The sequence below is a fragment of the Schistocerca gregaria genome, chromosome 11 (assembly GCF_023897955.1).
Source record: "Schistocerca gregaria isolate iqSchGreg1 chromosome 11, iqSchGreg1.2, whole genome shotgun sequence".
In the NCBI taxonomy this organism is placed as follows: domain Eukaryota; kingdom Metazoa; phylum Arthropoda; class Insecta; order Orthoptera; family Acrididae; genus Schistocerca; species Schistocerca gregaria.
The window spans coordinates 144,362,428-144,375,910 of NC_064930.1; the positions used below are offsets into that span (position 1 = coordinate 144,362,428).

Below are 13,483 nucleotides of genomic sequence, written 5' to 3' on the forward strand. Positions count from 1 at the left end.
GAGAAATGGGAATGGGGGAACTACGGTCAGACGTCGGGTGTCGGCACGAATAATCGTACTGAATACGTCGTGGATAACTTCATCCATAAAACCTTACGAAGATTAGGTAAACACGGCCTAGGAAGTATATACAGGACCGTCAGCATTACAGAAAGCCCGGTGGGGTAACCTGGCCATCTGGAGATGGGGCGGGAATGAGAGAATCAATGGGAAGTCCTATCTATTGCAGAGGACATCATGTGGACAACAGTGTAATGAAGGGAGAAGGCGAGGGGAAGTGAGCAAAAGATCAAAGTGACACAAAGTACCATAAGCACGAGTTGTGGTCCACAAGAAACTGCTCTATGAGAAGACCCCCACTAGATAAGAAAGTACTGCCCCAAAAGAGGTGAGGGGGATTAAAACCCCAAGAGGGAGGAAGGGAGAGGGGAGTTTCAGCTAGGGCAGCAAGTGTAGGTGGACCGCTTCCAATGTGTTATGAAGGGGCATCCACGTATTAACACGATGCCATCCGGTGACACCACAGTGGTGTCGTCTGCACAGCATCGCTCAGTGGCCGGCGACACCAGAATGGTGTCGTGAGTATAATATCTCGCAGTGGCCGGTGACAGCAAGTTAGTATCTTTTGCATTCTGTCGGTGTTTTGTTTAGGTGCCCTTTCATCATGGCGGACGAAAGAGACAATAAGATTATATATGATGAATGCGCAGACGTCTTGTTTGATATTCCGGACGAATTGGCTGATTGGGAAGAAGACGTTGGATATTTTAAAAAAAAAAAAAAAAAGAAGGAGGTGAAGCAGAATCGTAGGAAGATGCAGAAGAGTTTGGCGAACGCTACGAATGCCAACTGATTTGGCTGAATCAGACGAAGAAGACAGTGCACTGTGGTCACCACAATAATAAATTTGAAGGAGGACCACGGACTTCACGACGATCAAACAACGCCTCGCACATCACAGCCTCGAATTAGGCCTTCGCTACGGTGTCGTCCGGGCGCGAGTTGACGTGGACGGCACGAAGTGAGTGGGCCGTGCGCAGTCACGACGAGGTGAACTGCCAGACGTTTGGCATCCCCCGGCACACCAGGTGGGTGAGCGAGCTCCAGAAATGTGTCCAGTGCGTCCGCTTACAGCCCGAGGGCGAGGGTTTTACACTGAAGAAAGGGGCCTGCCACCACTGTTTCACTGTCTCCAGACTTGTAGAATCAATCGGCTGGCCATTTGCAATATCAGCTAGTAAGTTGTAACAGGCCGAGGAAATCTGCACCCCGGATCCACTCCTCGACATCGGCCACACTGAATATAGTCCCACACACTGCGGGCCCATTCCACTGCAAGGAGAAACCCGAATATCGCACTTTAGTCGGGCGCATCTACGCCCGGCAGCAGCTCGCATTCGGGTGCAGGCAGTGGAGCCAGTACTTAGTCGCTCTGTTGTCAGAGCAGGCACGATGAGGCACAATGCAGCAAAAGCCGTCCAGTGGCTGTTCCGGCGTGGCGGGTGGCTGGCAGAACAGCCGGTGCCACATTGGGGGTTGCACGAACTGGAATGCCAGTAGCTGAATCGGTGCCTTCTCCCCTCTGTCCGTGTGACCACCAACTGGTCGACCTGCTCGCACAGTGCCGACACTTGTGGGGACCGATTCTGGACTAGATCGGTGGAAGTCAGTGTCCGAGACGGTGGTCGCAGAAGACGTGTCGCCACATTTCTGTCCGTGTCGTAATGAGAGCTCGCGCTGGTGCCGGGTGGCTGTGCACACAGACCGTGTGCACCTCCAAGTCCGGGACCGCGTCGGGCCGGCAGAAGCTTCGCAGGCGGCGGAGGAATCGAGGTGGCTTCCTCTCGCCACGTTCCTCTCCGTACACCCGTAGTGTCGGCAACAGTGAAGTTCGTCAGATTTACTCCTCCTTCAGTTCCTTATAAGAAGACTCGCGTCAGTATGGCAGTGATTGTGTCCCGCACTTCGGCCACGTAGTCTTCACCTGTCCGGCTCGTGCAGTGTCCGAGTTTGCTGCTGTCGCTCACGGAAACCTCCTTCGCTCGGGTGAACTATACGGTCGGGTCTGTACGTGGAAGTTTCTGACCTGGCTCCAGGTCGACAAAGTCTACAACTGCCGGTAGTGCGTGCAGCTCACTCTTCGGGCTCTGTTTGCACACTAGCACCTCAACTATCGGCTTTCGACGATCGTGTTTCGTAGTTTCTCCGGGGCCGTCGTCTCGCTTTAGCACCCAGATCTCGACAGTGTGTCTGACCACAGATTGCAGTTTGTATACGAGGACGTAAGTGCTAGACTGCTCACATTTCCGTACCACTCACACCGATGAAAGTCCGTCGCTGTGAATACGGGCCACTGATCACCTAGGTGCTAGACTGGCAACAGTTCACCATCACTCACACCGATGAAAATTTGTCACATTAGCACACACGTAATACTGGTGTCACCAGTGGAGTGGGAAGGCACAGTTTCGCTGCTTACGTGTCAATCGTGCAGTGGTTCAGCTTTACTGCCACACCGACTCATTATGTTGAGGGACACGGGCTACAGTAATGGTGTGGCGTTGAGAGTTGATAAAAGTGCACATTTGCTATAAATGTATTTATTCTACACACAAGAGTAAATGAACAATTGACAAAAGAAATGTTAGCAATATCTATTAACTGGTGATGGCAGTAATTGTGTTCGTACAGTAGTTACATTCGAACACTGTCCCGAAGGAATACTCTCTTCGGTGACACGTGCATCGACCGATCACGTGACTGTGGGAGAACAATGGATACGTGTCTGCAAACAAATGAAGTTTCACCGTGATTGCGGGATGCAACATACTTCGTGGATGCACTGTAAGGAACACGAAAACAAATGTAGAGACCAAACAAAGTTCCATACGTGTTAGTGAGGAGCTTGCACTGGGCTCAACTCGTGTGGTTAGTGGCTTGCAATAATAGACTCTGGAAAAATGTGCCCGAGCTTTACAGTGGCTCAGCTTGCACTGCCACTGCATTTTTCTGGCCTCTGTCTTTGTGCACCACACCATTGCCGGAATTTGCTATGGCCCATTCGTGCTTTTCTGCAACTTTAATACCATGTAACTCTACCCAAAACAACTGATTGTAGACTACTAAATGCTCAGAGTAATATGTACCAGCAATCCTACGATATAGAAAGAAATCAAAAAATTCTGTTGGTGGAGCACCACTGCAACAACTACACTCAAATGAGCATCAAAAGTCTTTCAATGTTTGCTATAAATAAGTCTTCAATAGAAAGAATACGTTTCTGAATCCACATTTATTGGATTTCTCTTCTTTTTTTGATGAGTACTATCACACCCCAAAAATGTCAACACTTTTTTAACACCTTATATACATTTTTTTCTAATGGCGTTAACAGTGGCTGCATATGATACAAACACTGACAATAATGGCTGGTGTCCTTCATTTCATTACAGTAGCTACCTCTTTCATACATAATCTGCACTACAGAAACTGTAGGTTCATGGGTGGAAAAAAAAATGGAGAATGAAACTTTCCTGACAGATTAAAACTGTGTGCCAGGCTGAGTCTCGAACTCGAGACCTTTGCCTTTCGTGGGCAAGTGCTCTACCAGCTGAGCTACCCAAGCACGACTCACGCCCCGTCCTCACAGCTTTACTTCTGCCAGTACCTCGTCTCCTACCTTCCAAACTTTACAGAAGCTCTTCTGTGAAACTGGAAACATCCCCCTGGCTGTGGCTAAGACATGTCTTTCTTTCAGGAGTGCTAGTTCTGCAAGGTTCGCAGGAGAGCCTCTGTGAAGTTGGGAATGTAGGAGACGAGGTACTGGCAGAAGTAAAGCTGCGAGGACGGGGCGTGAGTCGTGCTTGGGTAGCTCAGCTGGTAGAGCACTTGTCCGCGAAAGGCAAAGGTCCCGAGTTCGAGTCTCGGTCGGACACACAGTTTTAATCTGCCAGGAAAGTTTCATATCAGTGCACATTGCGCTGCAGAGTGGAAATCTCATTCTGAAAAAAGAGAGTATGTGCCAGTACATAGGAATAAATAGGAACTGAGCTTTATCCTCCAGAAATTATAAATGAGGCTGTATTATCAATTTCTGCAGTGATGTAAAATTTTGACATACTACTGGTTTAATGACTTCTGTTTCATTTTGGAAACTAAATGATTTATTGATGCTTTCCTTCTCTCCAGTTTGAAATTTATGTTGACAATCAGTTCATTACAATTTCTCTAAATTTTCGTTAAGCTCACTGTTTAAAGATTTGTTACGACTTCAATTTCAGTTTGTTTGAATATTAAAAGCAGCACAGAGTAAATTTCAATATGGTGCAATCTCATCTGCAACTTACGAGAGGGGACCCAACAATAACCGGAATCGTAAGGCTGTACATATTGTACTTGTAGTAGCAGGTTGCGCCACCAGAGGGTTGCAGTAGGAGCTCTGCTGAGTCATTCTGCCACGTAGCGTCACTCAACAGTGAGAAGTGTGGTTTCTTTGGCAGTTCTTTGAGTGTGTGTACAGTGCAGACGTAACATGAGGAAATGGCTAGTTCTTACGAACAACGTGCGGCAGTGAAGTTTTGTTTCTTGCTCGAGAAGAACACAGCAGAAACTGTTGCGATGATTCAGTCAGCCTACAAAGACCGTGCTCTTAGTAAAATGCAAGTGTAAAAATGGTTTTCTCGATTTAAAAAGGGAGAAATGGTTGTTGAAGATCAGCTCCGTTTTGGTCGACCTTCGACTGCTCGAAGCGAAGACGACATCGACAAAATCCGTGATCTCATCAGTGGAGATCGACGCGGGCCGATCGACCGACTCGAGAACTTGTCCGGGTTGTCCTGGAGCTCAATTCGGTGCAACTTGACCATCGATTTGGGGATGTGAAGAGTGGCAGCAAAATTCGTGATGAAGCTTCTTACCGGAGTTCAAAGGGATCGTCACGTTCGAGCCTGTCTCAAAATGAAGGACACGTTCAAAGATGATCCACATTTTTTCAACAAAATCATTACAGGTGATGGGTCATGGTGCAATGGGTACGATCCAGAAAGTAAACAACAGTCATCACAATGGAAGTCACCTGGCTCACCTCGAGCAAAAAAAGCCTGACAAGTGAAATCGAATGTGAAAACAATATTGGTCTGTTTTTTTGACATCAAAGGGATCATACACTCTGAATTTGTCCCTGAAAACCAGACATTAAAACCAACAATTCTATTTGGAGGTTATGAAATGGCTTCGCAGAAGTTTGTCCCGAAAATGTTTGGATTTGTGGGATTCTGGCGTGTGGTTCCTGCATCACAACGCTCCCGCGCACACAGCTCTCAGCATTCGCCAGTTTTTGGCCTCGACCAAGATGACTACCTTGACCCACGCACCCTATTCACCGGATTTAGCACCCTTGGACTTCTTCCTATTCCCGAGGATGAAAAGAGACTTGTGAGGGAAGCGTTTTGCGGATGTGGAAGATGTAAAACGCAATGTCATGAAAGTGCTAGCAGGTATCAAAGAGGACGAATTTAAAAGGCGCTTCTAACACTGGAACGAATATTTGGACAAGTTTATTAATGTTAATGGAGAGTACTTCGAAGGAGAGTAAGGTTGTATTTGAAAACAATAAAGTATATGCTTTCTAGAAAGAAATTCCGGTTATTTTTGGGTCCCCCCTCGTATAAGTCATAGATAAAAAGCTAGTGTTTCATTCGGAGTAAAAATACTGTACCTTAACAACATCAGCTGGCAACTCTTTTAGTTTCACTACAGAATTGCAGTACTTATTATTAAGCATTGCAGGATGTAAACGTTTACGAGTGAAGAGGTGAGCCATCAGGAGTACAACATTTAGCTGTGTTTCCTTTGATATTTTACCATCTTCTTCAGTAACACACATACTGTGTAAAACTCCACTCCGTAACAGGTATGCAAAAACAAGATTGCCTGGCTCGTGGTAATGTAAATGTGTCACTATCCCTGAACAAAGGTGCTGTGGTCTGCCATTATCATCCAGTAGTTTCTGGAACAGTAAACATGAGCAAAGTCACAAAAGTCAAGAAAAAAGACAAACTTTATCTAAAATTAAAATAGTGTGCTACACAGATAAGGTTAGATCAACTATTACAATTATTTCGAGAAATAACTGAACAACAATTTTTTTTACGCAGTGGAAAACAGACTTTTTCCTAACTGGAAAGTCCTGGATGGAACACAACAGTGAATGGGGTAAAGGTAACCTCTCCCTAGATTTTTGAGGCATTGAGTGTTCAATAGACTCAAAAAAGAATGAAAATGACGTTATGCTTTCAAACAATGTATTTCCTCTTGACAAAATTTTAAATAAGCAATGAACTTTGCTATGGTTCCAAGAAGTTTTGCTACTTGTTCCCGTCTGTGCATTATCAAGGAAACAGCAATAAGAAACAATAAGTATCACTTTGTGTACTCAATGTTTATATCTGAGGGACTGATTAAAAGTGAAAAGGCTGTCCCAAAATTCGCTGAAAAGCAGTGTGGTAGTTGGGAGCTCCAATGTGCGCTAATGGGGCCCCTTAGGAATATGGCGGCTAAAAAGGAGAAGAAATCCAGTGTGCACTCCGTGTGCATTCTGGGTGGAGTCATTCCTGCGGTGGAAAGGGTCCTTCCGGATGCCATGAAGAGCACAGGGTGCAGCCAGCTGCAGGTGGTGGCACATGTCGGCACTAATGACGTGTGTCGCTTTGGATCTGAGGCAATTCTCTGTGGATTCCAGTGGCTATCTGATTTGGTGAAGGCTGCCAGTCTTGTTTACGAGATGAAGGCAGAGCTCACCATCTGCAGTATCGCTGACAGAACCGACTGCGGACCTTTGGTGCAGAGCCGGGTGGAGGGTCTGAATCAGAGTCTCAGACAGTTTCGCGACCGTGTTGGCTGCAGATTCCTCGACTTGTGCGATAGGGTGGTGAGGTTTCGGGTTGCGCTGAATAGGTCAGGAGTTCACTACACTCAGCTGGCAGCTACACGGGTAGTGGAGGCTGTGTGGCGTGGACTGGGCGTTTTTTTAGGTTAGAAGGCCTCGGGAAAGTACGGGGTGGGCTGCAATCTCAAAGGGTGCATGGCAAATACAGGACGTGCTGGGATCAGGGTACAGTCGGAATTGTAGTTGTAAATTGTTGTAGTTGGGCTGGGAAAGTCCCTGAGCTTCAAGTGCAAATAGAAAGCACAGAAGCTGAAATTGTTATAGGTACAGAAAGCTGGCTAAAGCCTCAAATAAGTTCTGCAGAAATTTTTACGTAGTCTCAGGCGGTGTTCAGGAAAGATAGATTAGGCAGAATTGGTGGTGGAGTGTTTGTGTGTGTCAGTAGTGGTTTATCTTGTAGTGAAGTTGAAGTAGATACTCCGTGCAAATTGGTATGGGTGGAGGTTATACTTAACAGCCAAACTAAGTTAATAATTGGCTCCTACCGACCCCCAGACTCCGATGATATAGTTGCTGAACAGTTCAGAGAAAATTTGAGTCTCGTAACAAATAAATACCCCACTCATACGGTTATAGTTGGTTGGGACTTCAACCTCCCCTCGATATGTGGGCAAAAATACTTGTTCAAAACCGGTGGTAGGCAGAAAACATCTTCTGAGATTGTCCTAAATGCTTTCTCTGAAAGTTATTTCGAGCAGTTAGTCCATGAACCCACGCGAATTGTAAATGGTTGCCAAAACACATTTGACCTCTTAGCCACAAACAATCCAGAGCTAATAGAGAGCATCATGACTGATACAGGGATTAGTGATCACAAGGTCGTTGTAGCTAAGCTCAATACCATTTCTTCCAAATCCACCAGAAACAAACGCAAAATAATTTTATTTAAAAAATAGGATAAAGTGTCACTAGAAGCCTTCCTAAGAAACAATCTCCATTCCTTCCCAACAGACTATGCAAATGTAGACGAGATGTGGCTCAAATTCAAAGATACAGTAGCAACAGCAATTGAGAGATACATAGCTCATAAATTGGTAAGAGATGGAACTGATCCCCCATGGTACACAAAACAGGTCCGAATGCTGTTGCAGAGGCAACGGAAAAAGCATGCAATTTTCAGAAGAACATGAAATCCCGAAGATTGGCTAAAATTTACAGACGCACAAAATTTGGCACGGACTTCAATGCGAGATGCCTTTAATAGGTTCCACAACGAAACATTGTCTCGAAATTTGGTAAAAATCTGAAGAAATTCTGGTCGTATGTAAAGTACACAAGCGGCAAGACGCAGTCAATACCTTCGCTCTGCAGTGCCGCAGTCAATACCTTTGCTGTGCAGTGCCGATGGTACTGTTACCGACGACTCTGCCACTAAAGCGGAGTTATTGAACGCACTTTTCCGAAATTCCTTCACCAGAGAAGATGAATGGAATATTCCAGAATTTGAAACATGAACATCTGCTAGCATGAGTTTCTTAGAAGTAGATACCTTAGGGGTTGCGAAGCAACTCAAATCGCTTGATACTGGCAAGTCTTCAGGTCCAGATTGTATACTGATTAGGTTCCTTTCAGATTACGCTGATACTATAGCTCCCTACTTAGCACTCATATACAACCGCTCGCTCACCGAAAGATCTGTACCTACAGATTGGAAAATTGCGCAGGAGGTCGCACCAGTGTTTAAGAAGGGTAGTAACAGTAATCCATCGAACTACTGACCTATAGCGTTGATGTCGGTTTGCAGTAGGGTTTTGGAGCATATACTGTATTCAAACATTATGAATCACCTCAAAGGGAACCATCTATTGATATGCAATCAGCACGGTTTCAGAAAACATCGTTCTTGTGCAACGCAGCTAGCTCTTTATTCGCACGAAGAAATGGCTGCTATCGACAGGGGATCTCAAGTTGATTCCGTATTTCTAGATTTCCGGAAAGCTTTTGACACCGTTCCTCACAAGCGACTTCTAATCAAGCTGCGTGCCTATGGGGTATCGTCTCAGCTGTGCGACTGGATTCGTGATTTCCTGTCAGGAAGGTTGCAGTTCGTAGTAATAGACGGCAAATCATCGAGTAAAACTGAAGTGATATCAGGTGTTCCCCAGGGAAGCGTCCTGGGACCTCTACTGTTCCTGATCTATACAAATGACCTGGGTGACAATCTGAGCAGTTCTCTTAGACTGTTCGCAGATGATGCTGTAATTTACCGTCTAGTAAGGTCATCCGAAGACCAGTATCAGCTGCAAAGCGATTTAGAAAAGATTGCTGCATGGTGTGTCAGGTGGCAGTTGACGCTAAATAACGAAAAGTGTGAGATGATCCACATGAGTTCCAAAAGAAATCCGTTGGAATTCGATTACTCGATAAATAGTACAATTCTCAAGGCTGTCAATTAAACTAAGTACCTGGGTGTTAAAATTACGAACAACTTCAGTTGGAAGGACCACATAGATAATATTGTCGGGAAGGCGAGCCAAAGGTTGTGTTTCATTGGCAGGACACTTAGAAGACGCAACAAGTCCACTAAAGAGGCAGCTCACACTACACTCGTTCGTCCTCTGTTAGAATATTGCTGTGTGGTGTGGGATCCTTACCAGGTGGGATTGACAGAGGACATCGAAAGGGTGCAAAAAAGGGCAGATCGTTTTGTATTATCATGTAACAGGGAGGAGAGAGTGGCAGATACGATACGCGAGTTGGGATGGAAGTCATTGAAGCAAAGACGTTTTTCGTTGCGGCGAGATCTATTTACGAAATTTCAGTCACCAACTTTGTCTTCCGAATGCGAAAATATTTTGTTGAGGCCAACCTACATAGGTAGGAATGATCATGAAAATAAAATAAGAGAAATCAGAGCTCGAACAGAGAGGTTTAGGTGTTTGTTTTTCCCGCGCGCAGTTCGGGAGTGGAATGGTAGAGAGATAGTATGATTGTGGTTCGATGAACCCTCTGCCAAGCACTTAAATGTGAATTGCAGAGTAATCATGTAGATGTAGATGTACCTATCTACAACTCAGAGCATCGCCACTATATGGAACAAAGCAAAATACAATTTATGATCAGCAAAAAATTGTAGCGAAACAGAGTAGTATTATAAATCTCTTTAATAACCAAAAACTAAAAGAAAAAACAAATAATAAAAACAATAACACATGGAAAACATTTATTAGCCACCATGAAAAACTATACCACTGTTTCCAGAGACAGAAGAAGATAATAAGGAAAAACAATGCAGGAGCTAAAGAAAGCTCTTATGCAACTAATCCATACATAATTCCTGGAAGGTATTTTACAAATTGCTTAAAGACAGCATCAATAAAACCACTATAGACACACACACACACACACACACAAATACAAATCAGGAAATTAGACCTATAGCTCTGCTGCCAGTTATATCAAAGATATCTGGATATCTGTAGGAGACATAACAAACAGGGTGACAATATACAGAAATCACAAAAATGACAAGACAGAAAATAAGATCTGAAGCAATAACTTGAAACTTATCCGCGCCAGCTTTAAACTTCTCTTTGCCACAGGGATCAATTATTTGCTAATTGCTTTTTATTTCATATGCAAATCACATTCCAAACATGATTAATTATGCTAATACAGGGTGTTTCAAAAATGACCGGTATATTTGAAACGGCAATACAAACTAAACGAGCAGCGATAGAAATACACTGTTTGTTGCAATATGCTTGGGACAACAGTACATTTTCAGGCAAACTTTCGAAATTACAGTAGTTACAATTGTCAACAACAGATGGCGCCGCGGTCTGGAAAACTCTATAGTACGATATTTTCCACATATCCACCATGCGTAGCAATAATATGGCCTAGTCTCTGAATGAAATTACCCGAAACCTTTGACAACGTGTCTGGCGGAATGGCTTCACATGCAGAAGAGATGTACTGCTTCAGCTGTTCAATTGTTTCTGGATTCTGGCGGTACACCTGGTCTTTCAAGTGTCCCCACAGAAAGAAGTCACAGGGGTTCATATCTGGCGAATAGGGAGGCCAATCTACGGCGCCTCCTGTATGTTTCAGATAGCCCAAAGCAATCACACGATCATCGAAATATTCATTCAGGAAATTAAAGACATCGGCTGTGCAATGTGGCCGGGCACCATCTTGCATAAACCACGAGGTGTTCGCAGTGTCGACTAAGGCAGTTTGTACAGCCACAAATTCACAAAGAATGTTCAGATAGTGTGATGCAGTAATTGTTTCGGATCTGAAAAAATGGGTCAATGATTCCTTTGGAAGAAATGGCGGCCCAGACCAGTACTTTTTGAGGATGCAGGGACGATGGGACTGCAACATGGGGCTTTTCGGTTCCCCATATGCGCCAGTTCTGTTTATTGACGAAGCCATCCAGGTAAAAATAAGCTTCGTCAGTAAACCAAATGCTGCCCACATGCATATCGCTGTCATCAATCCTGTGCACTATATCGTTAGCGAATGTCTCTTGTGCATCAGTGGTAGCGGCGCTGAGGGGTTGCCGTGTTTGAATTTTGTATGGATAGAGGTGTAAACTCTGGCGCATGAGATGATACATGGACGTTGGCGTCATTTGGACCGCAGCTGCAACACGGCAAACAGGAACCCGAGGCAGCTGGTGGATCACCTGCTGCACTAGCTGCGCGTTGCCCTCTGTGGTTGCCGTACGCGGTTGCCCTACCTTTCCAGCACATTCATCCATCACGCTCCCAGTCCGTTGAAATTTTTCAAACAGATCCTTTATTGTATCGCTTTTTGGTCCTTTGGTTACATTAAACCTCCATTGAAAACTTCATCTTGTTGCAACAACACTGTGTTCTCGGCGGTGGAATTCCAACACCAGAAAAATCCTCTGTTCTAAGGAATAAACCATGTTGTCCACAGCACACTTGCACGTTGTGAACAGCACACGCTTACAGCAGAAAGACGACGTACAGAATGGCGCACCCACAGACTGCGTTGTCTTCTATATCTTTCACATCACTTGCAGCGCCATCTGTTGGTGAAAATTGTAACTACTGTAATTTCGAAAGTTTGTCCGCCTGAAAATGTACTGTTGTCCCAAGCATATTGCAACAAACGGTGTATTTCTATCGCTGCTCGTTTAGTTTTTATTGCCGTTTCAAATATACCAGTCATTTTTGAAACACCCTGTATATTGACTAATGTTGACGACATGACTCTGTTGTTCATGGATAAAGAAGCAAAAAATCTAGAAATTACAGCCAACATAGAAGTAAACAATGCTATTCAAAGATTTACTGAATGAAATTTGCATAACATCATTAATAAAATACTTCTCCGAATATCAAACCAAAAGGTCTTCAGAGTGAAGATACCAACATTTGCATAGATGAGCACATTACAGAAAACTCCAAATACACTACATTCCTGGCAATAATAATTAATTGGTCAAAGTGAAAATTGGGATAAGCACACAGAAAAATGCTTAATTGGAAAGCTCAGTTCAAAACCTAAATGTGCTGCACAAGCTTAGCTACCTAAAAGACACAATTATTATGAAAATGATATACTAATGCACTAATTCATTCAACATTAATTTACAGCATAGTTTTATGGTGAGGCACCTCTAAACACAATATTAATTGTATGTTCGAAGGGCAATAAGAATGATAGCCAACCTTAAATGGAGAGAACCATGTAGGCCAGCATGTAAAGCTACTGATATGAACACTACCCAGTGTATACCCATACAAACTCCTGTGCTGAACAGAATTCAAATAAGTTTCGAACACTCAAGATAACAAGACACAACACAACCATGACACAAGCAAACAGAATATTTTCCATGAACCCATATATGATACTATGAATATAAAACAAAGTCATCATATGCAAGGCCAAAACCTATAGAAAAACTTGCTTCAAGCTTGAGAGAGAGAAGCAATAAAAATATTTTCAAAAAAACTCTCAAAACCTATTTGATAGAAAACTGTTGCTATAGTACAGGTGTGGCTCACGGTTTCCACATTGGGGAAGTCTGTGACATTTATCGATCGGAACTAACCTAGACCTCGTGCTATTCTACATATCAGTGTGTTTGGGGTGGGGGGACACTTTTGCTTATCTTAATTCAATTGTTTATAGATAAAGGCTGATTGTACAGCTACAGATCTTTTTCAAGAAAACACATTGTAAGTGCACCATCTTCCTCATTCACAGTATTACACTTGAATGTTCCACCAACTTTAATGTAGAAAAGCAGCATACTGCATCTCTGGTTATCATCAGGGATATTACTATTATCTGCAAAGGCTTTACACCTTCAGAAAAGCTTCTGTCAAATTGTTTTTACAAAGAAAATTAAAAAAAGGCAAAAAGCATCTGACACTTTCATAAAATCCTTTCGGCTGTGCAATACATTCAGTTCATGACATAACTCTGAAGGCTGTATTTTAAGCAAAGTAACAGCTCATTCTAGGAAAAGATAGTGGTGCAAACAGCTTTGCAACTGACAAACTGACAAGTGACCGTTAAAACTGAATCAATCACTAATCTGAGGCAAGATGC

At 43.8% G+C, this 13,483-nt stretch overlaps 1 protein-coding gene across 7 annotated transcripts in view; it reads right to left on the minus strand.

Moving 5' to 3' along the window:
- The window catches only part of LOC126295267 (probable ATP-dependent RNA helicase DDX60), a 241,222-nt gene that overhangs the window by 42,906 nt on the left and 184,833 nt on the right, over positions 1 to 13,483 (minus strand). For all 7 annotated transcript variants that reach the window (XM_049987695.1, XM_049987692.1, XM_049987690.1 and 4 more), the window contains one exon: positions 5,717 to 6,007. In XM_049987695.1, coding sequence (XP_049843652.1) covers positions 5,717 to 6,007 — 291 coding nt within the window. The remainder of the gene's footprint in view (positions 1 to 5,716; positions 6,008 to 13,483) is intronic.